Source organism: Schistocerca nitens, chromosome 6 (genome assembly GCF_023898315.1).
Source record: "Schistocerca nitens isolate TAMUIC-IGC-003100 chromosome 6, iqSchNite1.1, whole genome shotgun sequence".
NCBI lineage: Eukaryota > Metazoa > Arthropoda > Insecta > Orthoptera > Acrididae > Schistocerca > Schistocerca nitens.
The window spans coordinates 688,192,015-688,219,380 of NC_064619.1; the positions used below are offsets into that span (position 1 = coordinate 688,192,015).

At 45.7% G+C, this 27,366-nt stretch overlaps 1 protein-coding gene across 1 annotated transcript in view; it reads right to left on the bottom strand.

Annotated features, from left to right (window-relative positions):
• Positions 1-488: 488 nt before the first annotated feature.
• Positions 489-27,366, bottom strand: part of LOC126263568 (uncharacterized) — a 316,932-nt gene continuing 290,054 nt past the window's right edge. Inside the window, exon 4 of the mRNA XM_049960660.1 lies at positions 489-2,365. Coding sequence (XP_049816617.1) covers positions 2,200-2,365 — 166 coding nt within the window. The 3' untranslated portion in view covers positions 489-2,199. The remainder of the gene's footprint in view (positions 2,366-27,366) is intronic.

Genomic DNA, 27,366 nt, shown 5'->3' on the forward strand with positions numbered 1-27,366 from the left:
AGGTGGAAATGGCATGGCAAGCCGTTCCACAGGACTACATCCAGCATCTCTACGATCGTCTCCATGGGAGAATAGCAGCCTGCATTGCTGCGAAAGGTGGATATACACGGTACTAGTGCCGACATTGTGCATGCTCTGTTGCCTGTGTCTATGTGCCTGTGGTTCTGTCAGTGTGATCATGTGATGTATCTGACCCCAGGAATGTGTCAATAAAGTTTCCCCTTCCTGGGACAATGAATTCACGGTGTTCTTATTTCAATTTCCAGGAGTGTAGATGATTCCAGAAGACAGCTGTATTACATTCTCCAGTGTGACGGTATCAAAATTAGGACACTAAATTATTGATGCTCAATATGAAGCCAACAAGCCACTACACCCTGCCGTCCATCTGAAGTGGTCAGAAGAAATAACGAGATGGTAGTGGTGGTCATGGTGCTAAAGAGAACTTCATTATGGTGGTGATGGTTACAAAATAAATAATAGTAATATAATAATTCAGATATTAAAATTGATAAACATACAATTTAATTAAATATACAAAATTTATTGGTCATTTATGAACACAATTATAGCAAGTCTACAATATGTACTTTCTGAGCAGACAGTGTATTGATAATATTATAACGACAATGGTTATTAATGGGAACCTGGTATAACTCCCAGGGCTAGCTTGGCTTACTCACTGCCCGTAACAACACAGAGTTCTGCACTGAGAGCTACACTATATGGCGGTCCACTCAGACACACAGAACTGACATGCTACAGCAGTGGAGAGTGGCATAGTCCCTGGAAGAATCACTTCACGACATTACACACACTGCAGGTTGATGATGAGGTTGGCTGCAAGGGGACAAGGAGGATGCACTGTAACAGCAAAAATTCGAGCAGCTACATGAGAGATAGCTACATGCTAGTGCTCAGCACACACACGAGGTCTGAGTGGTTGGTTGGTTGGGCACACAGTTCTCATCATCTTAACTACCATGGGCATGAAGATATATTGCAGTGGCAACACGTGAGGCTGTTACAGGAGAATCAGTGGCAGCAACAGCAGCAGTTAGGCATTTTATTGTTGGCTGGCTGGGCCTGTGGATCTCAGACAGGCTCCATGGAGATGAATTGGATGTACTTCAGTGACGACAAGTGAGGTGGGCAAATGATCTCCAGCAGCACGCATGGATTCAGCATCAGAAACAACTGGTAGGCATGGAGTGGTTGGATGATTCAGCAAATGCTTATCATCTTAGGCTGCTGCCTTGGGTCTGCAGAGAATGACCTGCAGTAGCAACAGGTGAGGCTGGCACATGAGCATCAGTATCAGCAGCAGCAGGTAGGAGTTGGTCGTCTGGTCGGTTTGTCCCATCACTCTCCCATCATCTCAGAGTGACTCCGTGGGGATGAAGAGGATGCACTCCAGCAGTGACAGGTGGGTCTGGCAGACAAGCAGCAGCTCCACACATAGGCTCAGCATCAGAAGCACAGATTAGTGCTATGCGTTCAGACGGCTGGGAACGTCGTTCTTTGACAGCCATAATGATAGTGAAGTGGATGAACTGGAACAGTGACAACTGGGGCTGGTACTTGAGCACTATTATCAACAGCAGCAGGTAGGAGTTGATGGGCTCATTGGTCAGTCCCAGGGCTGTCCAGTCATCTCAGATGTGCTCCACTGGGATGAAGAGGGTGCACTTCTCTAGCAGCAGGTGGGGCTGGCAGACGAACACCAACAGCACAGTAGGGATCAAAATCAGAAGCAGCAGGTAAGTGTTGAGTGGTTGGCTAGTTCTGCAGGTGGTTCTCATCATAAATGAGTGTGGCTGGCATATTAACACAAGGAACAACAGCAACAGGTAGGACTAGATTGGCTGGGTGGTTGGAATGATGTGCCATCATCTCAGACTGGCACTATTGGGATGAAGGTGAGGCACTGTAGCAGTAACAGGTGGTGGTGGCAGAAGATCACCACCTGTACACATGGACCCACGATCTGAAGTAGCAGGGAGTTGGTTTGCTGCAGTGGTTGGTTGGTTGGACAGGTGATCCTCAAGACAGCCTCCACAGGGATGAAGAGGATGTTCTTCTGCTGTAGCAGGTAGGGGCTGGTACACGACCACCAACAGCACACACTGGCGTGGCAGCAGCAGCAGCAGCAGGTAGGAGCTGACTGGCTCGCTGGCTGGTCACTGGGCTGTCGCCACCTCAGACGGCCTCCATGGGGATGAAGAGGACGCGCCGCAGCAGCAGCAGCGGCAGGTGGGGCAGGCACACCAGCACGAGCAGCACGCACGGGCTCAGCATCAGCAGCAGCGCCGCGTACAGCACCAGCGCCCACCACACGGGCGCAGCCTCCGACACCAGCATCCTCCTGCGGACACGATACCAAAACTCCAGTGAGGCTCCCAGCCGATGTGTTGTTCACAACGTCCTGAACCAATTCCCAGGGAGTGCAGGTAATGGAGGAAGCGAACTCCGGCCATTGGCTCCCAATAAATTGACTGTCGGGGAGGGAGGGGCGGTGCTTGGGGAAGGGGCGGTGATTTCGTCAAGCAGTATTAGCACTGCACGTATGTTTACAGGTTTGTCACAGAACGGCACAACAATCACTTCATAACGGCTATGAAACACAGCAATGTGACACCGAACATTAGCAGGCTGAAAGCGACTGACTTCTATCGACTTATGCCAATCTACAACTAGGAAGCCACCGTTCAGGACGTTGTGAATGAATAGTGCGAAGTGACATGGTGGTTTTCTTTCTTTCTTTTTTTTTCTTTTTTTACACGGGATTTCATACAATTGGGATGAATAAAGCATAAATACAGTAAGCTGAAAAACGGGATGAACTTAAGAGCAACAAGAATAAAGTACACAACAGCAGGTATTTTTAGTGCAGCTAGTGTCGCACATCCCGTCGATGTTTCAGCAATTCAGAGGGGATGGCGTAGGTGCTATCGCCGGCTGTAATCCGGCTACTACGACAAATTTACCCTTCATAGTGTTCTCCCATGTACTCACACATACATGAATCTGAATCGCTTGAAGCGACTGGTGCGGTAGACTTGTACACGACATTTCTGCTTAGGTTCTCTTCACAGACTGTGTGGAATACAGTGCCATTGGAGACCATAGTGGTGCAGAGTTTGAACCTGAGGATACATGTTGCTTGGCTGCCCTCTCAGATGTTTACGGGTTTAAAATTTTCATTACAAATGCATAACTCTACAACTGGGATGTATTTTCAGTGTAAGGAAATATTTTGAAGTTACACGGCGGAACAAGTGTTTCTAACAGTTCAAAATGGTTCAAATAGCGCTGAGCACTATGGGACTTAACATCTGAGGTCATCAGTCACCTTGACTTAGAACTACTTAAACCTAACAAACATAAGGACATGATAAACATCCTTGCCCGAGGCAGGATTCGAACCTGCGACCGTAGCAGCAGCGCGGTTCCGGACTGAAGCGCCTAGAACCGCTCGGCCACAGCGGCCGGCTTTCTAACACTCCAATCTCAGAAATAAAACGTACATGGAAAGCATTCAATGAATGCTCGAAGAGGTACTAAAAAAACCATGTAAACAACTATGTTACAATTCACCGATATCGTCGGTAAATATCTGGCTAACATCTGCACGTTTCAGAAAAGGATGGCAGCTGGTACTGTAGAAAATCTACTGAACATTTTTGAGTCGTCTGTTACTGCACGAAATGACACGGAGGCTCTCAGGAAAAATTGGAGAAGGTCGAACACACACACACACACACACACACACACACACACACAGAGAGAGAGAGAGAGTATTGGGTGCTTCAGAAACGTTTGTTTCTGCTCTCTATAAAGCAAAAATTTAACAATGCGGGTTCGACTTCCCAAGATAACTCAACCACCACCAAGAACACGAGTCGGTTGCCAATATTTGCTGTTTTACAACAATCCCATTCCTGGCTTGAATGTGTGTGGTTTTGAAAATATCTGCCACGGTAATTTCAAATTTAGGAAGAAGATATAGTTACTAGTGCTATTTTTGAGTACTACTGGCCGGAGTATAAGCTTCTTTTAGTTGAGTCGAAAACAAGTCTTTAAGTGTGTTCTGTCGCACATTGGAAAAAAATGCCCGAAGACCCTACTGAATAAACCAAATTGCTAAAAAGAGTTATGAGATTTCAGTAAGTGAGCAAAATTCATTGTGAAAACCTGGTATCTGATGAAGATATATTACTTGTAGCACTCCACTCCAAACTTGACATAATGAAATCATTTTTAACGGTGATCCATCGGATGAATATGCTGATATTGAAAGATGGTATGAATGAGAATGAGTTCTTTCTATAAAGGCAGTGTACAAGAAAATGTACAATTTATTACTTTAAGGTGGTTCACTATTGTTCGTTTTTCTGTGAATTTTCGTTTAGGTTAAATAGTACATAGCAGATACTATCAAAATACTGTGTAATAAGTTTGTTTCATAACTACCTCGATGTGGTACTAACATCGTAAAATGTTAATTTGTTGCTTGAGTTATAGTCAGTGTCTGAAATATCCTCCTGAGGCTTGATGTCATAGTGAATACTGTTCTTTCTGTCCTGCTACCAAATATTCTGCATTTTCTATCGTAATACCTGTGTTCTATTTGAATGGAGAGTATGGTGCAGCTATCTCGCGGGGAAAATGGTCATTACCGTCACTTGGCGCCAGGTAACAGCTTTGTTTATGATGGGTTACCATGGAAAGTGAGTACTTCATTACTGGGCAGCTTTCAAAACTTATTTTACGAAGAAATGCACCTGTTGTAGACAATATCTGTATATGTTATTTTATGGTTTTTCTGCGCAGTAAGTTTCCTTTAATTACGGTTACAAAATAGTACTGTCCACAGTAATGGACGGTGGGACTTATTGCCAAATTTTCGAGCGCTGGTTCCTAGGCATCAGCGGTGAGTCTGTTCACTAATTTCCAGTACATGTCTTGTTGTGATTGTTGGTAAATGACATTATCTGGCACTTATTATTTTTTGTAAGCACAGTCATCTCCTGGAACAATAATGAAGTCATGAATACGAAGAACAGTCCATCTAATAGCTAAGATTCTTGCAAATCAAAGGCGTGGATATGTTGACCAGACAGTGAGAGGAAACTAATTTCTATTGTAAATTGGTATGACTAAAACCCAGCCATAACTGCATCGACCCATATCGGAAAAGAACGTATGGATCAATGTAAAAGATAGTTGAAAAACGATGCGAGATACATCCAAGTTTCCCGTCCAGCAGTAATCGGCTGCTACGATAAAAACATGGGTGGCGTAGACCTGAACGACAGGATTATGAGTCTTTACAAGATCTTCACCAGAATCAGATAGTGGACCGAAAAAATTACTTCGCACATCATAGATCCGGGAACTGCAAATACACTCCTGGAAATTGAAATAAGAACACCGTGAATTCATTGTCCCAGGAAGGGGAAACTTTATTGACACATTCCTGGGGTCAGATACATCACATGATCACACTGACAGAACCACAGGCACATAGACACAGGCAACAGAGCATGCACAATGTCGGCACTACTACAGTGTATATCCACCTTTCGCAGCAATGCAGGCTGCTATTCTCCCATGGAGACGATCGTAGAGATGCTGGATGTAGTCCTGTGGAACGGCTTGCCATGCCATTTCCACCTGGCGCCTCAGTTGGACCAGCGTTCGTGCTGGACGTGCAGACCGCGTGAGACGACGCTTCATGCAGTCCCAAACATGCTCAATGGGGGACGGATCCGGAGATCTTGCTGGCCAGGGTAGTTGACTTACACCTTCTAGAGCACGTTGGGTGGCACGGGATACATGCGGACGTGCATTGTCCTGTTGGAACAGCAAGTTCCCTTGCCGGTCTAGGAATGGTAGAACGATGGGTTCGATGACGGTTTGGATGTACCGTGCACTATTCAGTGTCCCCTCGACGATCACCAGTGGTGTACGGCCAGTGTAGGAGATCGCTCCCCACACCATGATGCCGGGTGTTGGCCCTGTGTGCCTCGGTCGTATGCAGTCCTGATTGTGGCGCTCACCTGCACGGCGCCAAACACGCATACGACCATCATTGGCACCAAGGCAGAAGCGACTCTCATCGCTGAAGACGACACGTCTCCATTCGTCCCTCCATTCACGCCTGTCGCGACACCACTGGAGGCGGGCTGCACGATGTTGGGGCGTGAGCGGAAGACGGCCTAACGGTGTGCGGGACCGTAGCCCAGCTTCATGGAGACGGTTGCGAATGGTCCTCGCCGATACCCCACGAGCAACAGTGTCCCTAATTTGGTGGGAAGTGGCTGTCGGTCCCCTACGGCACTGCGTAGGATCCTACGGTCTTGGCGTGCATCCGTGCGTCGCTGCGGTCCGGTCCCAGGTCGACGGGCACGTGCACCTTCCGCCGACCACTGGCGACAACATCGATGTACTGTGGAGACCTCACGCCCCACGTGTTGAGCAATTCGGCGGTACGTCCACCCGGCCTCCCGCATGCCCACTATACGCCCTCGCTCAAAGTCCGTCAACTGCACATACGGTTCACGTCCACGCTGTCGCGGCATGCTACCAGTGTTAAAGACTGCGATGGAGCTCCGTATGCCACGGCAAACTGGCTGACACTGACGGCGGCGGTGCACAAATGCTGCGCAGCTAGCGCCATTCGACGGCCAACACCGCGGTTCCTGGTGTGTCTGCTGTGCCGTGCGTGTGATCATTGCTTGTACCGCCCTCTCGCAGTGTCCGGAGCAAGTATGGTGGGTCTGACACACCGGTGTCAATGTGTTCTTTTTTCCATTTCCAGGAGTGTAGTTAGATTCAGTACAGGATTCAACGAATAAAGAATGGTGAGCCAAAGAAGAATAACCTGCAGTATTTTTATTTCAAACAAAGAATGCAGAGCATTTGTTATAACACGTCGGGGGAGATGACATCCTTTTGGCTTCTACGTGAAATTATGACGGAAATTTTGAAATTTTCAAAACTGAATTAATCACAGATGTTTGGCAAGGTTTCTTCACACTGAAAACCGATGTATACGATAAAATAATAAATTTCATGTCGAGCAGATTTTTTTTTTATACAGGCTCGACTACTAGGCATCTCACCCTGAGGAGCAGGATTAGGTGGCAAAGTAAATTTGATGCCATCAGCAACGGTATTATACATACAACAACAAAAGTTTTGCATCACCTCGGTTCCGAGAGTTCCCGAACTGTACAGAAAATTTGAAAAGAGATCAACATAAACATCACTTCCGCCATTTTTATTGCTCATGAGAACCACACATTGCATGTTGTACCACCACACAGCGAGACCTCCAGATGTGGTGGTCCAGATTGTTGTACACATTGGTACCTCTAGTACCCAGTAGCACGTCCTCTTCCATTGATGCATGCCTGTATTCGTCTTGGCATACAATCCACAAGTTCATAAAGGCACTGTTGGTCCAGATTGTCCCACTCTTCAACGGCGATTCGACGTAGATCCCTCAGAGTGGTTGGTGGGTCACGTCGTCCATAAACAGCCCTTTTCAATCTATCCCAGGCATGATCGATAGGGTTCATATCTAGAGAACATGCTGACCACTCTAGTCGAGCGATTTCGTTATCTTGAAGCAAGTCATTTACACGATGTGCACGTATGGGGCGCAAACTGCCGTCCATGAAGACGAATGCCTTGCCAATATGCTGCCGATGTGGTTGCACTATTGGTCGGAGGATGGCATTCACGTATCGTACAGCCGTTACGGCGCGTTCCATGAGCACCAGCAGCCTACGTCGTCCCCACACAATGCCACCCCAAAACAGCAGGGAACCTCTACCTTGCTGCACTCGCTGGACAGTGTGTCTAAGGCGTTCAGACTAACCGGGTTGCCTCCAAACACGTCTCCGATGATTGTCTGGTTGAATGTGACACTCATCGGTGAAGGGAACGTGATGCCAATCCTGAGAGGTCCATTCGGCATGTTGTTGGGCCCATCTGTACCGCACTGCATGGTGTCTTGGTTGCATGGATGGACCTCGCCATAGACGTCGGGGGTGAAGTTGGGCATCATGAAGTCTATTGCGCACAGTTTGAGTCGTAACACGACGTCCTGTGGCTGCACGAAAAGCATTATTCAACATGGTGGCGTTGCTGTCAGAGTTCCTCTGAGCCATAATCCGTAGGTAGCGGTCATGCACTGCAGTAGTCGCCCTTGGGCGGCCTGAGCGAGGCATTTCATCGACAGTTCCTGTCTCTCTGCATCTCCTCCATGTCTGAACAATATCGCTTTGATTCACCCTGAGACGCCTGGACACTTCAGTAGCTGAAGGCCCTTCCTGGCACAAAGTAAAAATGCGGACGCGATCGAACCGCGGTATTGACCGTCAAGGCGTGGTTGAACTACAGACAACACGAGCCGTGTACCTCCTTCCTGGTGGAATGAATGGAAATGATCGGCTGTCGGACCCCCTCCGTCTAGTAGGTGCTGCTCATGCAAGGTTGTTTACATCTTTGGGTGGGCTGAACAGTCAAAGGGACTGCGTCTGTGATACAATATCCACGGTCAACGTCTATCTTCATGAGTTCTGGGAACTGGGGTGATGCAAAACTTTTTTTGATGTGTGTATATTTTACTGTCACATAATATAAAATAAAAATCTGTATTGCAGTTACTGATCGTTCTACGGTTGATATTTATATTCACTGAATGCAGTTCACTTACGGTCTGGTTTTTTTTGTGTTACTTTCTTTTACAGACAACACGGTCATTGTCCCCAGTAGTCAATTTTGCTTTCCTCCTTTCTTTGGTAGTTGGATAACTTGATTATTTTTGTGTCAGTCTTTATCTGTCGCGCTGCTTTCAAGCTTTGTAGCGTTCCCTGGTCTGTCAACAGGGATGCATTTTTCTTCCTCCTTTTCTCTGGTGTTTCCAAAATTGGTATCAGTGCGATCTTTTCAGGCGAGGTATAGCTCCCTGCTTTAGCTGCAACACTTCCGCTAGATGCAGTTTCTACGCTTACAGATTCACTGAGAGTGTGAGTTGCCAGAACGTTGGTTCCATTTAGATGTTTCTCTGATATTTCTAGGCATCGTATGCAAATAAATAAATGTACAAAGAAGGTATTACGAATTTCCACCTTGTCCTAAAGAAAATACGTCTTTCCTAGATATCAGGGTGAGATGCAGGTTGAAGTAGATATTCCATTACGGCAGCAAACTGGAAGTAAATGGACGCACACTCAGTTGAAGACAAATAGTACACGATAAACACGCTGTTAGAATCGGTAAAAAATGTGTAAAAATCAATATTGTTGTTTTAAAATATAACTGCGATTATTTTAGAGCGTAAATCTTAGTACATTTTTCGGTTTTTTCGCCCTCAAAGACGAAAACTGTCCATTGCAACTGCAACTGCACCTGCTGTCTGCGCCACGAGACTTGTGTTCAGGCAAGCAGTGGACCGCTGACAGTTGCGCTCCCTTGACACAGTGAAGTAATTCGAGCAGGTATGCACCATGCCGCGACCACCATCTTCCCCCAATTCGTTCTATAAGTGGCCAAGAGGAATAATTTACTGAAGAAGAAGAGGACTCAACTCCTAACGTGCAAAGACTGTTGCCTCACAATCTCGCTCCCTGTAGGCCATCTGCAAGATGTACACTTTCCACTGTTCAATCGACCAATGTTTACGCTTCTTACACCAAGCGAGGTACCGTTTGGCATTTACCGGCGTGATGTGTGGCTCATGAGCAGCTGCTCGAGCATCAAATCCAAATTTTCTCAGCTCCCGCCTGACTGTCGTAGTACTTGCAATGGATCCTGATGCAATTTGGAATTCCTGTGTGATGGTCTCGATAGATGTCTGCCTATTACATATTACGACCCTCTTCAACTGTCGGCCGTCTCTAATCACCTGACCACGTTCGAAGTCTGCGAGTTCCACGGAGCGCCCCATTCTGCTCTCTCACGATGTCTAATGACTACTGAGGTCGCTGATATGGAGTCCCTGGCAGTAGGTGGCAGCACACCAAACAAAAGGCGTAACAAATGTGGCTTAAAAGGCCGTAGTGTTGTTGATAATAATGGAGTCTACGGCAAGGAGATGATTCATGTCCAGCTGTCACAGCAAGCCAAAGCCAAATCATCGAACTCCTGTAACGAAGTCACACTAATAGCTGCATGTTTTGTTTACTGAGTATTTAACGTCTCGTACTGCTAAGAACAGCCAGCCGCGGTGGTCTAGCGGTTCTAGGGGCGCAGTCCGGAACCGCGCGGCTGCTACGGTCGCAGGTTCGAATCCTGCCTCGGGCATAGATGTGTGTGATGCCCTTAGGTTAGTTAGGTTTAAGTAGTTCTAAGTTCTAGGGGACTGATGACCACAGATGTTAAGTCCCATAGTGCTCAGAGCCATTTGAACCATTTGAACCATTTGCTAAGAACAATCAAGACATTCATAGTAACTATTGAGCGACAATGATCGTTAGACAGTGTAAAATGATGCAAAACGTTCGAAATTCTCAGGAAAATAGTTGTAAGATACAGGGAATGACGATTAATATGTTTTATGTTGAAGAATCAAGAGGGAACAATAAGACCTGAAGACCAAGAACTCGGATTAAAAGAGGTGTTCAGTCTACACACCCAAGAAGCAATGACTTAAACAGAAGAAAAGTTGAGGAATGGGATCAACATTAAGGGTGGTAGGATCTCAATGACACGATTCGCTGATGACACTGCTATCCTCAATAAAAGTGAGGCAGAATTGCGCGCACGGTTGAAATGCAATGAACGAGCGATGTGGAATGATAGTAAAACTGATGAAATACGAAAGTAATGAGGTGATCAGAAATGACATTAGCGATTAATTAACATCAGTATCTGAGTAGGCGAACTGAAGGAATTATTCTAACTTGGAAGCAAACAACACATAATGGACGAAGCAAGGAGGACATAAAAATCTGGCAAAGGAGGTATCCCTGGCCAAAAGAAGTCCACTAGAATCAAATATTGGCCGCAATTTGAGGAAGAAATTTCTGAAAGTGTACGCCTAGAGCACAGTAATTTATTATAGTGAATCATGGACCGCAGGGCAACAGGAAAAGAAGCGAATCTAATCGTTTAACATGTTGGCCTATAGGCTAAAGTAAACTCGCCCGAACACGCCTTGTTAGCCCAAAGGTACCGACCGAACGCCGTCATAGGCGTAGGATATGGAGGGGCGTGGTGTCAGCACATCGTTCTCCCGACCGTTGTCGGTTTTTATGGCTTGGAGGTGCTAATAGCTTTAGGACTGTTGATATGTTTAAAAATATCGGGAGTCCGATACATCTATATCTATTATCTGTTCCCAATATATCGACAAACCAGAACAGATATCGACGTACCTGCCTACAAAAATGTCGGCTGCACATTATAAATAGATTGCCGCTTTTAGAGTTGTATATTTAAGTATTGAACTATTATTAGATACTCTGTACATCGACAAGCGAGCAGCCTGCCTATCCGCAGTACTGCAAGAGTTGAAAGGAAAACGATGCACGTTCACGCTTGGCGATAACCAGTTTGCTAACAATCGTAAGTGTATGTAAGTGGCGCAATGAAAGGTGTCCGATGGGTTCGTCGATCGGTTTCGTCACATATCGGATTTGTCCGGAACACTTCATTCGACTTCCCTGTTTTTTGTTTTTTTTTTTTTTTTTTCTTTTCGTTTATGCCAACGACAGCGACGTAGCAGTAGTAGTGTCAAAACTGCGTGGTGAAGCTAAACGTTGCAGTTTCTGCTGGTAGCGCCGAGTGGCGTTTATGTTACCACTTTCCACTCACATGTCTCCGTCCACCACACAGACCAATCTCGTCATTTGGATTTTTGTTCGTCATTTTCAGCGACTGTTTTTTAAGAATCCCTACGTTTATTAACGCAACTGTTATGCTGTTTCTTCCCATTGGAAGTCTTGTTACTCCACTCACACCGCCCCCCCCCCCCCCCCCCCCCGTCTCGCAAGTGCAGTCGGTGTTTTTCTTTTGTGCCACATATACTTGCTTCACACAGTCAAAGAGAAAGACTCTTTCCCACAGAGAAAGTAAAATTATGTTCTATTGCAATTTCAAAAGAAATACTTCAATAATTACCAAAAATTGCGAAAAAATGTAAAATAATATAAAATAAAATAATATAAAATAAAAATATCGGCACTGATATCGATATATCGATGGGAAAGATTTCGCCGATAGATACTGATATATTTTGGGAACATATCAATATGTAGATATATCGATAATCTACAAACATCCTTAACTGGTATCAGCAGGCTGAGTGCATCCCGGTAATTTAACAGCGCATGGCGTCCCGGATGGTCACCCATCCAACAGTCAACCACGGTTGACGAAGCTTGACTACGATGATCTGACTGGAATCCATGTATCCTCCGCGGTTTGGCCATTGACGTGTTGTAATGTAGGACGACGTTGCAAATTAGATGGACTGATAAGGTAAGGAATGAGCAGGTACTCCGTAGAATCGGTGTGGAGAACAACACGTGGGAAACATTGATAACAAGAAGGAACAGGAATGTAGGACATGTGTTACGACATCAGGGAAGACAGATTTCGGAATACATTCAGTTAATAATTTACGGTGCGAGTGCTGCTCTGAAATGAGGAATTCGTGGTGGGCCGTCTAACTAATCGGACGTCTGAAGATTTGCAAAATGTTTTCTTTCCTAGTTAGTATTTTAGTTTTCTCCAGTTTACAGTGCCCTGACACACAGTACAATACACTAATTTTCACGAGCAGTAATGCAAACCCGCTTTCAGCTCGTCTGACAACGTATGCCAGATACAAATGGCGGCGTGAACTCGCGTAATAACGTTGCAGAGATTATGGCTGCACCGTTTAGGAAACACCAGCGCGCGGGTAGCGACTCAAACCCACGACCCTCCAAGAACAACTCCTACGCCTCAGCAAGCTCGGGAAACGGTAAGCGGATATCTTGTTATATAACGCTAGATGGAAAAACTGGTTCACCGCGAGAGAGAATTTACACACGGCTACACCCGCGGGGCGTATCGGGCATAACTGCAGTCGAAGACACTTACGCTACTTTCCCTTCCTCTCACCCACTATCAGGGTAATGGAAACGTTACTGCTGCATTTGGACCACTGTGCAGCGTCAGAGATTCTTTGTGACGTCTTTCAGACACGCAAGCGGTTGGAAGCGGAAAACGGTCCAAAATTTTGCATCAAATGTAAATGCTCGATATTACTTTGCAAAGAGTATAAAAATTTCGAAATAGCAGCACGGGGATTTTAACTGTTTGTCTCAAGAATAGCAGCCCAGAATCTCTAAGAAAGCCCACTGTCCGCTCGTATGACAGGGCGCGTCGGTGGTTGTGCTTTATCCCATAGACCGTCCTCTTTTGCAAATTCGACGACGAGGACACTGGAGCCGCATCATAAAACCTGAACAAGTGAAGTGAAATAATACAGGAAAATGAAAATAAAAAGAAAAGAAAAGGTCTCTGACGAAAAACAAATCTACAGCTACAAGCGCATCTCCTACCTCGCTATTTCAGTGCCCTCATGAAGCGCATTTATGGTTCAGAAACATTAATTTTGAGTCAGGAAAACAGATATCGAATATATACATATAAAACAGAACGACTGTGACACAAATCCTCAGATCAATACTCACAGCCAATCACCTCAAGCTAAGGACCAACCACTGGTTAACAGTCACATTAGAAAACTAGCTTTTTTGTGGCCATCTCACGAGACAGACTTAAAAACAAATACTTGAGTACTTTCAGCATTGCCGCCCAGTCAGCAATCGTGATAATCTAATATATAAGAAACTATCAGCCTCGATTGCGGTAATGAAACCAACCTTTACCTAGGTTTCAGCCCAAGTAATTCAGCCTTCTTGAGAAGATAAACCTGATTCTATAATATGTCTACGAGGTCATGGTCTAGAAATAAAACAGCCTAAATAGGCGTAGTCACATTTTAAAATTGTGGTATATAAGTGGTGACTTAGTACCTATGTACCGCATTTTTAAAATGTGACTACGCCTATTCAGGCTATTTTAGTTTTATTTCCAGACCATGCCCTCGTAGAAATATTATAAAATCAGGTTTATCTTCTGAAGAAGGCTCAATTACTTGGGCTGAAACCTAGGTAAAGGTTGGTTTCATTACCGCAATCGGGGCTGATAGTTTTTTATATATTATGAATACTTGAGTTTTGTGAAGCGAGGAGTAACGCAAAGGAAACCATGAAATGGACGGAGGAAGTAAAAAGTGATCTAAAGTTGTCACGGTTTACACATGAAGATTTCCCAGTTCAACATTATCAAATTCACCAGGAAGAATAACTGAAGAAATAGACTGTGGAAATTGCTTTGAAACGAAGAAAAAAGCTCACAGTAAAAGAATGAAAAAAATATGGGCACAGGGGAACGCCACACTACTTTCACAAGTACACTGATGCTCAGAAAGAAACAGAACACTTTCAACGCCTAGAGATAGGAAGTTCGTATTCACAAGACATGTACATTAGTATGTTCTGCAGATATGATTAGCATTTGAACCATGTCGGCTCGCGGGTCCAAGATCGACATCGACATCGCGGCGCAACACCACCTACCGGTACGATGTGCCTGCGGCTCTCGTTGTCGCTATAAACCGAAGGTACTGGATCAGTGTGGCTTGAGTAGACGTGGAGAATGCCTCGCAGGCGCATGCGCGATCCGCACCGTCAAATCAGTGAGTTTGAAAGAGGACACTTTATTGGCATGAGAGAATATGATGCATCAATCCGCGAAATTGTTACTCGTGTGGGTGAAGTGCTTCGGCAGTGTAACGCGTGTTTACAGAATGGGTCACAGAGGGCTATAGAACACGTCGAGATGTGAGATGTGTCAGATCGCGCGTTTTCCGACGAATCCGGGTTCTGTTTGAACATGATGGCCGCATTTTGGTTCGCCGCAGGCAGAAGAAGCACCATCACAGTGACTGCATTCGCACAAGACCTACAGCGCCAACTTAAGGCCTTATGGTGTGGGATGCTATTGGGTACAACCACAAAACATAGTTGGTGCGTGTCCAGTGGTCTGTGACCTCTGTGACCTATGTGAATCACACCCTGCGACCCGTAGCCTTACCCTTTCTGCTCAACACCTCAGACGACATTTTTTCCAAATGGATCAAGCACGATGGGACTTAACATCTGAGGACATCACGCACATCCAGGCCCGAGGCAGGATTCGAAACTGCGACCGCATCAGCAGCGCGGTTTCGGACTGAAGCGCCTAGAACCGCTCGATCACAACGGCCGGCCGACATTTTTCAGCAGTACAATGCACGGCCACATGTTGCTGCACCAACAGGTGCCGCTAGATCACCAGACTTGTCGCCAATCAAAAATGTCTGCCATATGACGTACCGACGGGTGCAGTGTTGTGATCAAATGTCAACCACCACAGATGACATTAGGAACCCGGTGAATACAGCATGGATGGCTATACCACAGAACGCCTCGACGGATGAAAATTAAACACGCCGTCGCACAACTGGACGTTTCTGTTGGTAGTGCTGACATACTGGCCCACCAGTTGGGCTGTTGAAACATGTGTGCCCGCTTGATTCCTCGCCGCTTAAGAGAAGAGCATAAAGAGCAACGCAGTACCATCTGTGCGGAATTGCTTGCATGTTACGAGGCTGATCGAATATCGTCACAAGCGGTGAAACAGGGGTGCATCACTTCGAACCGGAAACAAAATGGCAATTTATGGAGTGGCGGCTCACCGCATCTCCTACGAAGAAAATGTTCAAAGCCGCTCTCTCGGCCGGTAAAAATCATGGCGACGGTCTTTTCGCACTCTGAAGCGGTGTCCTCCTCATGTTGCCACCATCAACTCTGTATTGTATAGTACTACTCTCAGCAAATTGAAGAAATGGCTTGAGCATGTTCATCGCCACAAAAGTGCAAACGAACTTCTTCCTCTCCATGACAACGCAAGACCTCACAAAAGTCTGCTCTCCCGAGAGGAACTCACAAAACCTTATGGGACTGTTCTTCCTCATCCACCCTACTTCTCGGGTCTCGCACACTTTGACTTTCATCTGTTTAGCCTAATGAAGGATGCACTCCGCGTGAAGCAATACATTAATGATGGGGAGGTTATTGATGCGGCAAGACGCTGGCTCGGACGCCGACCGGTGGAGTGGTACCATGCCGGCATGCAGGCTGTCTCACAAGGGAACCTCCCCATCGCACCCCCCTCAGATTTAGTTATAAGTTGGCACAGTGGATAAGCCTTGAAAAACTGAACACAGATCAATCGAGAAAACAGGAAGAAGTTGTGTGGAACTATGAAAAAAATTAGTAAAATATACAAACTGAGTAGTCCATGTGCAAAATAGGCAACATCAAGGAGAAGGTGAGCTCAGGAGCTCCGTGGTCCCGTGGTTAGCGTGAGGAGCTGCGGAACGAGAGGTCCTTGGGTCAAGTCTTCCCTCGAGTGAAAATTTTACTTTCTTTATTTTCGCAAAGTTATGATCTGTCCGTTCGTTCATTGACGTCTCTGTTCACTGTAATAAGTTTAGTGCCTGTGTTTTGCGACCGCACCGCAAAACCCTGCGATTAGTAGACGAAAGGACGTGCCTCTCCAATGGGAACCGAAAACATTTGATCGCAAGGTCATAGCTCAACCGATTCCTCCACGGGAAAACACATCTGACATTTTCTATACGACACTGGTGACGGCATGTGCGTCACACGACAGGAATATGTTGTCGACCCATCTAACTTGTACACTTGGCGAATGGGTAAAAAGATTCTTCTACCTTGCCCGATTTAGGTTTTCTTGTGGATGTGATAATCACTCCCAAAAAAGTGATGAAAACATAAGAGTTTGTCACATAAACTGAAAATAAAAAATTGAACTTTTCACTCGAGGGAAGACTTGAACCCAGGTCCCCTCGTTCCATAGCTGCTCTCGCTAACCACGGGACCACGGCGCTCCTTGACTCCCATCGTCCTTGATGTTGGCTATCTTCGCATGGACTACTCAGTTTGTATATTTTACTAATTTTTTTCATAGTTCCACACAACTTCTTCCTGTTTTCTCGATTGATCTGTATTCGGTTTTTCAAGGCCTATCCACTGGGCCAACTTATAACTAAATTTGAGGGGGGTGCGATGGGGAGGTTCCCTTGTCAGTAAGATAGCATAATCCCGTCTCAGTGAACGAATATTACGTTAAAATAAAGGGTTTTCTTGCCGGAAGAATGGGGAATAGTATGGTGTACTGGAATCTTGAATAAATCCAACCTGGATTCACAAAAATTTTGTTACATTACTTTTTAAATGCCGCACGTAGGTTTTCCGTGCTTTCCTTAAACTACTGAAAGCAGAGCTTTCCTAGGAGCAGGAATTTTGCGCCGCGTAGTTCGTAATGCGCCTGGCTTAGTGTGTCGACCTCTCGAAGGTGACAAATTAGCGAAGAGCGCAATGCGTTGTACGGCATCGTCTTACACCAGGCGTGATAGGCCGTCTCTGAACGAGTCTAATGCGTTGTACGCTGCGTTCTGGTGAAGCAGTTCCTCCGTGTTAGGTAAATTTCATGTGCAAAATGGCTACAAAATGTGCTGAAATGCTATGATGGCCTCTGTAGCAGTGTTGACGGTAACTGGTCATAAACAACTTCGTGTGAACCACATTCCGATGGATTTCAGCGAACATCGGGAACATCCACGTTAGCTACATGCCGACGTCCTCCGACCAAAAAGTGAAAGGAAAGTGATGCTCTTCTCAAATATTTAAATGAGAAGAAAGAAAAAGTTTCCGCTTAAAAAAAAAGTAACTGTCTGGGAGAGCTTTCGGATTCACGACAACAGTCAGAAAAAAATAGCCATGTTATTCAAAACAATGACTATGACCATGAACATATTTCGGACCGATCTCATTACGCAGACCAAGATTGGAGATTTACGAATCGTCACAGAGATGGAAGTGTTGAACTAACAGCATCAATTGGCTTCAAGTTCATCAACTGTGGGTTATAACAGAAGTCATTCGTGCTCGCAACACTCATCAGCAACATTCCGCAGGCCTTCTTCCAAGTAGTTCAAAAGCGACGCAAACTGATGACGAGCAAATCTGAAATATGAACGTCTCTTCGTCCTCGACCAAGCGACTGTTAAACAAAATGTTTCGCACAGCCTTATTATTTCGTTTAAAAAACATACTGAGGACTCCAAAGTTGTTGAGGCTTTCGTGGCCACTTGTTGACAAACTGCCTATTGACTTCTGTCTCGGGTTCTTCGGCCGACGTTCATCTAATGATTTTTCTGACGTTTCGCCAGCACGAGTGGCTGGCATTGTCAAAGCTTCACCCTCCATTGCCGGTGGTGAACTGGAGCCGAGCTCGCGGGCGCAGGCTATATGTACCTGGCGCGCCAACGTCCGAGGGCTTCTCCGCGGTCATTTCCGGTGCGGTTCTCCTCTTGCTACCTGCGACGGTCGTTCGCTGCAGTACGGGAAGCCAGGATCCGTTTACCTTAAGGCTTTCCTCTTTCTTGTTCAAACTGTTCGCGTGTTTTTGGATTTCTACAGCTTCTCTGAACAAGCGCGTGTGATAGTGCTTCTCTACAGCCAGAACTTCCGCGTCGGCGAATTTTATTACGTGGTGGGTCTCATTCAGTGCGTGCTCTGCCACGGCCGATTTCTCCACCTGCCCCAACCTGCAATGTCGCTTATGCTCTTTGATCCTGGTGTTAATGGATCGTCCAGTCATTCCGACATAAACTTTTCCGCATGTGCATGGTATACGGTATATTCCCGACATTGCAAGTGGGTCTCTTTTCTCCTTCGCCGATCTAAGACACTCTTTGATCTTCCTTGTCGGTTTGAAAATCGTCTTTACGCCGTGTTTGCGCAATATACGACCGATTCTGTCCGTCACTCTGGGAATTTATGGCAGAAAGGCCGTACATACATTCCCAGAGTGACGGACAGAATCGGCCGTATATTGCGCAAACACGGCGTAAAGACGATTTTCAAACCGACAAGGAAGATCAAAGAGTGTCTTAGATCGGCGAAGGAGAAAAGAGACCCACTTGCAATGTCGGGAATATACCGTATACCATGCACATGCGGAAAAGTTTATGTCGGAATGACTGGACGATCCATCAACACCAGGATCAAAGAGCATAAGCGACATTGCAGGTTGGGGCAGGTGGAGAAATCGGCCGTGGCAGAGCACGCACTGAATGAGACCCACCACGTAATAAAATTCGCCGACGCGGAAGTTCTGGCTGTAGAGAAGCACTATCACACGCGCTTGTTCAGAGAAGCTGTAGAAATCCAAAAACACGCGAACAGTTTCAACAAGAAAGAGGAAAGCCTTAAGGTAAACGGATCCCGGCTTCCCGTACTGCAGCGAACGACCGTCGCAGGTAGCAAGAGGAGAACCGCACCGGAAATGACCGCGGAGAAGCCCTCGGACGTTGGCGCGCCAGGTACATATAGTCTGCGGCCGCGAGATCGCCTCCAGTTCACCACCGGCAATGGAGGGTGAAGCTTTGACAATGCCAGCCACTCGTGCTGACGAAACGTCAGAAAAATCATTAGATGAACGTCGGCCGAAGAACCCGAGACAGAAGCCAATAGGCAGTTTGTCATACTGAGGACTGTTTTTCTGCGCTTCGCATAAGTCTGGAGCAAAAAATCCTCTTCTTTATCGTCCGTTATACGTTTAGATCTCAGCAAATCCAGGTGTTTATTTTTCTTCCAGGTTCATTAGCACTTTAGTTAAAGTAACAACACTCTTCCCAGACAGTATGTGTGTACTGAATACTTAATCCACTTGCGGTTTACTTTTCTGAGAAAACACAAACGCATCACGCATTTAAGTTTCGCTTCCTTGTGCCTTTTTCTGCACGCGGAGCGCAAAATTCCTGCTCCTAGGAAAACTCGGATTAAGACGAATGCCTGCAAGGTTTCTTTGAAAGGCCACGGCCGATTTTCGCCCGCACCCTTCTCCAATCCGAGCTTCTGCCCCGTCTCCGATGACATCGTTATCGTCGGGACGTAAAAACACTAATATTTTTTCGTTCCTTTTTTTTTGTACAGTGGACAGTGACGGTCGAACAATAATGATGCTAATATCGAGCAGCCAATATACAAAGGAGTCGGAATATAGAACACTAATGCGACATATTATTGAGCACTGCTCGAGTATTTGGGATCCCCACCAGGTCGGATTAAACGAAGACATTGAAGCAATTCTGAGGCATGCTGCTAGATTTTTTATCGGTAGATTCGATCAGCACGCAACTTCTACGGAGATGTTTCGTGAGCTGAAATAGGAATACCTGGAAGGAAAACGAAGTTCTTTCCAGGAGGCACTACTGAGAAAATTTAGGGTGCTGGAATTTGAAGCCGACTGCAGAACTATTATACTGCCGCCAGTTTCGCACGATGACCACGATGACTACGAAGATAAGATCAGAGAAATTAGAGTTTGTTAGGAGGGTTGTAGACAGTCGTTTTTCCCTCACTCTGCGAGTGGGACAGGAACGGACATGTAGTAGTAGTATTAGTAGTACCACCCTCCGCCATTCACCGTAGTTGATTTGCGAAGTATACTGTAAGGAGCAGCCAAATGAGAACGATACGGATGGAAAAAAGTAAGTAAACTGTTTATTATTGCAAAAGTAATCGCCATAACTGTTAATACATTTATCCCAGTGTGTAAAAAGACGGTCAGTGCCTCCATGGCAAAAGTTTGCGGTTGCCTGCGCAGTGGAACCATGATTGTACCCAGGCGGGCAGCTCTTCGGCCGAAGCAAATCAGCTGTCACGTATTTGTTCCTTCGTGGCTCCGAAAATATTGATATCGCATGGGAAAATATAAGGACTGCATGGGGGAGGTGTAAGGACTTCCGAACGAAACTTCTGCAGCATAGTCGAAACTACCTTGGCAACATGTGGGCGGACATCGTCCTACAACAGAATGACGCCGTCCTTCAACACTCCTGGGCGTTTGGTCTTGATGGCGAGCTCCAGCTTCTGCTAGGTGTCCATGTACCACAGTGCGTTAATTGGCGCCGTGTTGCAGAAAGTCAAAGATCAGCGTGCCCTTGCAGTCAAAGAGAGAAGTAGTCACCATTTTCCCGGGGCTGTCGTCTCTCTTGTTTCAATTCCGCTGTAGAAGTTTCTCTGGAAAGCTGTTACACACCCTCCATACAGACCTTATCTCTCCCCAAGCGATTTCCGTATCTTTGGAGGCCTGAAGAAAGACTTTCGTTGCCGTTGATTTGCTTCGGACGAAGTGGTGTTCACGTGGGTACAATAATGGTTCCGCAGCCAACAGAAAACATTTTTCCATGAAAGCATTGACTGTGTCGTCTCAGAGTGTGATGAATGTATTAACAGTAACAGCGATTACTTTTGACATAATGGAAGAAGATAGTTGTGGCATTAATGTGAGAGAATTAAGCGTATTTTATCATATATTACGACACAATCCCGAGATCAAATTATGCGCAGATGCGACACATTTTTTCCTGCGTTATTTCCTGGTGAGCTTTACGTAGGGAGTGGATGACAACTTTCCCCTGATCTGATTAAAAGAATGTTTCCTAATGGCCATGTCCTCCAGTGTATGCTTACGTATAGACAATCGTTGACTTTTCTACACAACCTGTCCCCTTTGACCAACGTGTACAGTTCCTCGCATCTCACCTCTACCTGCTCAGCATTGTTGTCTGAAGAACACAGCAGGAAGATTCGGGAGCGGAATCCCTTCTGCCGCACCACACAGCCTCCTTCTCTAAATGCATTTCGGTAGCACGAACGTGACTTCAGAATGACGTCGCTCACTGTATCAGAAAACGGTGTTATACAAGGGCAGTCAAGTGAAAACGAGACAGAAGGAAAAAAAGTAAGTGAACTGTTTATTATTTCAAAAGTAATCGCCATAACTGTTAACACGTTTATCCCACTGTGAGACAAGGTAGTCAATGTTCAAATGTGTGTGAAGTCTTATGGGACTTAACTGCTAAGGTCAGCAGTCCCTAAGCCTATACACTACTTAACCTAAATTATCCTAAGGATAAACACACACACACCCGTGCCCGAGGAAGGACTCGAACCTCCGCCGCGACCAGCCACGCAGTCCATGACTGCAGCGCCTTAGACCGATAGTCAACGCCTTCATGGTAAAATGTTAGAGGTTGCCTAAGCAATCATGATTTTTTTCCATCTGTCTTGTTTTCATTTGTCTGCTCCTTATACTTCCAATTTCAGAAGACAGCAGCTCACTATCTAATGACAGCAGGTCACGTTATCGTAAAATAATGTTTACCTTTGCTTCTGTACATGCAACTTCAGCTCTTTCCCAACCAGTCTTACTCATTTCCCAAAGTCGCTAACAGGGATTTTCAAATGGCTCTGAGCACTATGGGACTCAACATCTTAGGTCATAAGTCCCCTAGAACTTAGAACTACTTAAACCTAACTAACCTAAGGACATCACACACACCCATGCCCGAGGCAGGATTCGAACCTGCGACCGTAGCAGTCCCGCGGTTCCGGACTGCAGCGCCAGAACCGCTAGACCACCGCGGCCGGCTAACAGGGATTTTATATGAATTTTTCTCCCGTATATCACGATGTGTTATGTTATCTCTCTCTATCTCATGAGAGTGTCCGCACGTTCCAACACTGCCGGAGTCACGGCCGGCCGGCACGCGGGAGGTAGGACAGGTTTAAGCGACCCTGTTTCGATGATCAGACGCACCGCCGAAAGATTCAGCGTGCTTTTGTTCAGTGCCAGGTCTTCGTAGACATTCTGCAAGCACCTTCCAATATCTGTGATGCTATGGTTTTGCGTCAAAAGGAACTCGATGTTAGCTCTCTGGCTGGATCGCACCTCCGTTCTAGACACCATTTTGAACTTTGCGTAGAGTGCCGCCACCTGTCGGAACTTTCTTGAAACTGTAGGGGCTGACGCGGGTTTGTTCCCCAACAAATTCTGCATTTTTTTTTCATCCGAAATTGGCCGAGAAAAAAATGTGTTGCATTACTTTTTGATCAGCAGTCGTAAATCTAGATGGGCGGACGGGAATATGAAATTTAAGAAAATGAAACACCCACACCCATCCTTATGATGTCCATTATACAGGGTGATTCAAAAAGAATACCACAACTTTAAAAATGTGTATTTAATGAAAGAAACATAATATAACCTTCTGTTATACATCATTACAAAGAGTATTTAAAAAGGTTTTTTTTTTCACTCAAAAACAAGTTCAGAAATGTTCAATATGGCCCCCTCCAGACACACGAGCAATATCAACCCGATACTCCAACTCGTTCCACACTCTCTGTAGCATATCAGGCGTAACAGTTTGGATAGCTGCTGTTATTTCTCGTTTCAAATCATCAATGGTGGCTGGGAGAGGTGGCCGAAACACCATATCCTTAACATACCCCCATAAGAAAAAATCGCAGGGGGTAAGATCAGGGCTTCTTGGAGGCCAGTGATGAAGTGCTCTGTCACGGGCTGCCTGGCGGCCGATCCATCGCCTCGGGTAGTTGACGTTCAGGTTTCATAACTAACCTTTTTCGTAGGACTCTCCATACAGTTGATTGTGGAATTTGCAGCTCTCTGCTAGCTCTGCGAGTCGATTTTCCTGGGCTGCGAACAAATGCTTGCTGGATGCGTGCTACATTTTCATCAATCGTTCTCGGCCATCCAGAACTTTTCCCTTTGCACAAACACCCATTCTCTGTAAACTGTTTATACCAACGTTTAATACACCACCTATCAGGAGGTTTAACACCATACTTCGTTCGAAATGCACGCTGAACAACTGTCGTCGATTCACTTCTGCCGTACTCAATAACACAAAAAGCTTTCTGTTGAGCGGTCGCCATCTTAGCATCAACTGACGCTGACTCCTAGTCAACAGCGCCTCAAGCGAACAAATGTACAACTAAATGAAACTTTATAGCTCCCTTAATTCGCCGACAGATAGTGCTTAGCTCTGCCTTTTGTCGTTGCAGAGTTTTAAATTCCTAAAGTTGTGGTATTCTTTTTGAATCACCCTGTAGTATGGCTACCAGTTTCGGTACTTCAGTGCATCATCTTTAAGCCTTAGTTGATGCTAAAGGCAGTAACACCGCCCATTTACATAATGCATCAATAGCCAAGACAACTAATTTTGGCTGACTACTCTGATATTTTCTCTCCAACCATGAACTATCAACTCACACGTTTGATAGTTGCTTGCGACTTCGGCATGTCTACCTGAACTATAGTTGTCGATGTTCAATTGCTGTCGATTCTGATAAGAACAAACCTATCACTGAACTGTTCAAGGTAACACAGTCTCTGCCCTACCTCCCTATTCATAACGAATTTCCGTCATACCATTTTCTGCTGCTGTTGATATTACCCTATACTCATCTGACCAGAAATCCTTGTCTTCTTTCCATTTCACTTCATTGACCCCTACTATATCTAGATTGAGCCTTTGCATTTCCCTTTTCAGATTTTCTAGCTTCCCTGCCACGTTCAAGCTTCTGACATTCCATGCCCTTTTCTGGTAAACATTTTTTGAATACAGTGAGCAATAGATTATTATATTTTAACTAAAGTTCAGTCTTGATCACAACACTTATGTCTCAATAACATAGGTGACCGGTTTCGGTTATACTTATATCACCATCTTCAGACCAATGGCTCCCTTGGAGGATGGTAGGCCGAGCTCTCTTCAGCTTTTTCACAGCTGTTAAGAGCAACGTACCTGGATTGAATCCTATAGCTATCATGATGGATTTTGAAGCTGCAATCATCCAATCAGTAACACATTAGCTCCCTGATGCAAAGATTAATGGCTGCAATTACCATTTCAATCAGTGCTTGTGGAGGCAAGTGCAGAATTGCGGCCTTGTTGCTGCCTACAAGGAAAACGAAGAAATTCGTTTTCACGTAAGATTGTGTTCCGCTTTGGCTCACATTCCCCTGGACATGTTAGATGATTGGGTGGCTATGCATTCAGGAGAGCACGCCAGATAATGAAAAACTGCAGGATTTTTACGACTATTTTATTGAACAATGGTTGGATAATGAAGACATGCCAAGGGATATGTGGAACTGCGCAGTAAGGCGTCACCGCACCAGCTATGTTTCAGAAGGATGGAATCTAAAGACATTAATTTCGAAGGTTCATCCAAGTTTTTTCTCCTTAGTAAACATTCCCAGAGAGGACGCAGAATATCATGGGCACCAATTTAACCGTCTACTTTTAAATCAAGGTGGGAAAAGAGGAAAGAAGTCCGCAATTAAGACAGATGAGATAGTTTCTAGAGCCGTTACAAGACTCCAAGTTGACGGCAATATAAAATCATTTCTTCCTTGCGTGGCCTAAGCACAGAAATTGCAATGAAAAGGAAATGTCTGAAACACTTGTAAATATTGAAAAGGGTTTCAGTTCACGCCGATCACCCTATTGTAAAAATTGTAAATAAATAATCATCCTGTAAATATTGTAAATAAATATAATGGGGGATAAGAGAGACTACCTCCTCGTGGTGTTCCCTGGAAACGACACAAAGTCGGTTAAATGTCTCTTGCAAATTGTAAAAGATTCACTAATTAATTCTGAAATGTCATAGCTTTTCTAACGATCAAATGGTTCAAATGGCTCTGAGCACTATGGGACTTAACTTCTGAGGTCATCATTCCCCTAGGACTTAGAACTACTTAAACCTAACTAACCTAGGGACATCACACACATCCATGCCCGAGGCAGGATTCGAACCTGCGACCACAGCGGTCGCGCGGTTCCAGACTGTAGCGCCTAGAACCGCTCGGCCACTCCGGCCGCCTTTCTAACAATCACAATCAGCATTTTTGTGTAGAGAATTTTAGAAACAATGTCTGTTTGAGTGGACGATGAATACATCTTGTTTCAATACATAAATTGTATTCTTTAAGGCTAATTGCTAGAAGGACTCACATTAGACCTCAGTACACTTCCCTGCGTGGTACGGGACAATTGAGGTTTATTTCGAAATAATTAAAGAAAAAAGTTTCTACCGAGAACCAAATTCTTTAGTTGGCTCCTCTTAATATATGGTAAAATGTTGCCACTCCTATCCTATCAAATTTTGGGTGAGGGGTTGAAAGATGGAATACATTTTCGGTTTCTGTAGTTTCTGTAAAATATATCGTTAAGTATGAGGCTCAACGAAAATTATGCCCTATGTAAGGTTAATCAGAACAAAAATTCCAATGAAAAAGGTCTTACGAATAACTGTGCTACAACTAATGGCTGACATGATATCGTGGGGGCAAAATCAGCTCCGATTTCTAATTTGACTAAGGCCACTCTTCCTTGCCCAAAAAAAATTCTAAAATAATGTATCCTGGTTGCACTGGAGGAGTGTGAATGTCCCTCGGCAGCAGCCCGGGCCGGCACAAGCCGAGCGCTCAGTCGCACCAAGCAGGAGCAGGTAGTGGCCGAGCAGGTAGTGGTGCACATCCTGTGCCGGTCCCTCAGCATCCCGGATTTCTCACAAGTGTCGCCACATTCCAGTTTCTCACAAGTGTCGCTTGTCACAAGTGTCTACAACTCGGTCGAGAGTTGGTCGAAGTCCCCTAGACCTCCACCCACAAGGATAGACACACAGAAAGAGAATATGAGGCTTCGTCTTCCTTAAAACGAGGCCGGTGCGCCGACCAGTGGCCTATCCGCCTCGCGCGGTACACACAACACAGAAACGAGGCGGCTACGCATCTATTCGGCGACAGAGCATTTCTGCCCATACAGATTCTAGACGAGTCGTGGCGTCAACCACACCGCGCGTGGAGCGTGCGCGACAATCGACGCTAGAAAGCTGATAATTACGGCGCGGACCGTTATCCTTAGCGAAAGGTCAGCGGAATTGCGAGAGCAGAGCAGGTGACTCGTTCCGCGGCGATCGCCTTGGTCGATTAATAACACCCAGCTGAGCCGGCCGCCCACTTGTGCCCGCGGCACTTCCTGCCGGTTTCTCGCACACAGTGCTGCCTGCACCAGAGGGCCCGGCGTGTGCAGAGACAAAGAGCTCTGTCCGCAGCACGAGCGTCTGGCGTGCAGGTCGGAAGGGGCAGGCTGGCCAACGGTAGCCGTGAGAAACGGAGCATGTCTGGAAGCGAAGGTATCGAAACACAGGCAGGCTATTGCTGTAAAAGTACAGACTAAACTATACGAATGCGTGGTGTCTGTTCTTTCGGGCATGTCCGAAAGAACAGACACCACGCAGAATCCGTAGCTATGAAACACTGTATGTAAATGGATGGGGGATC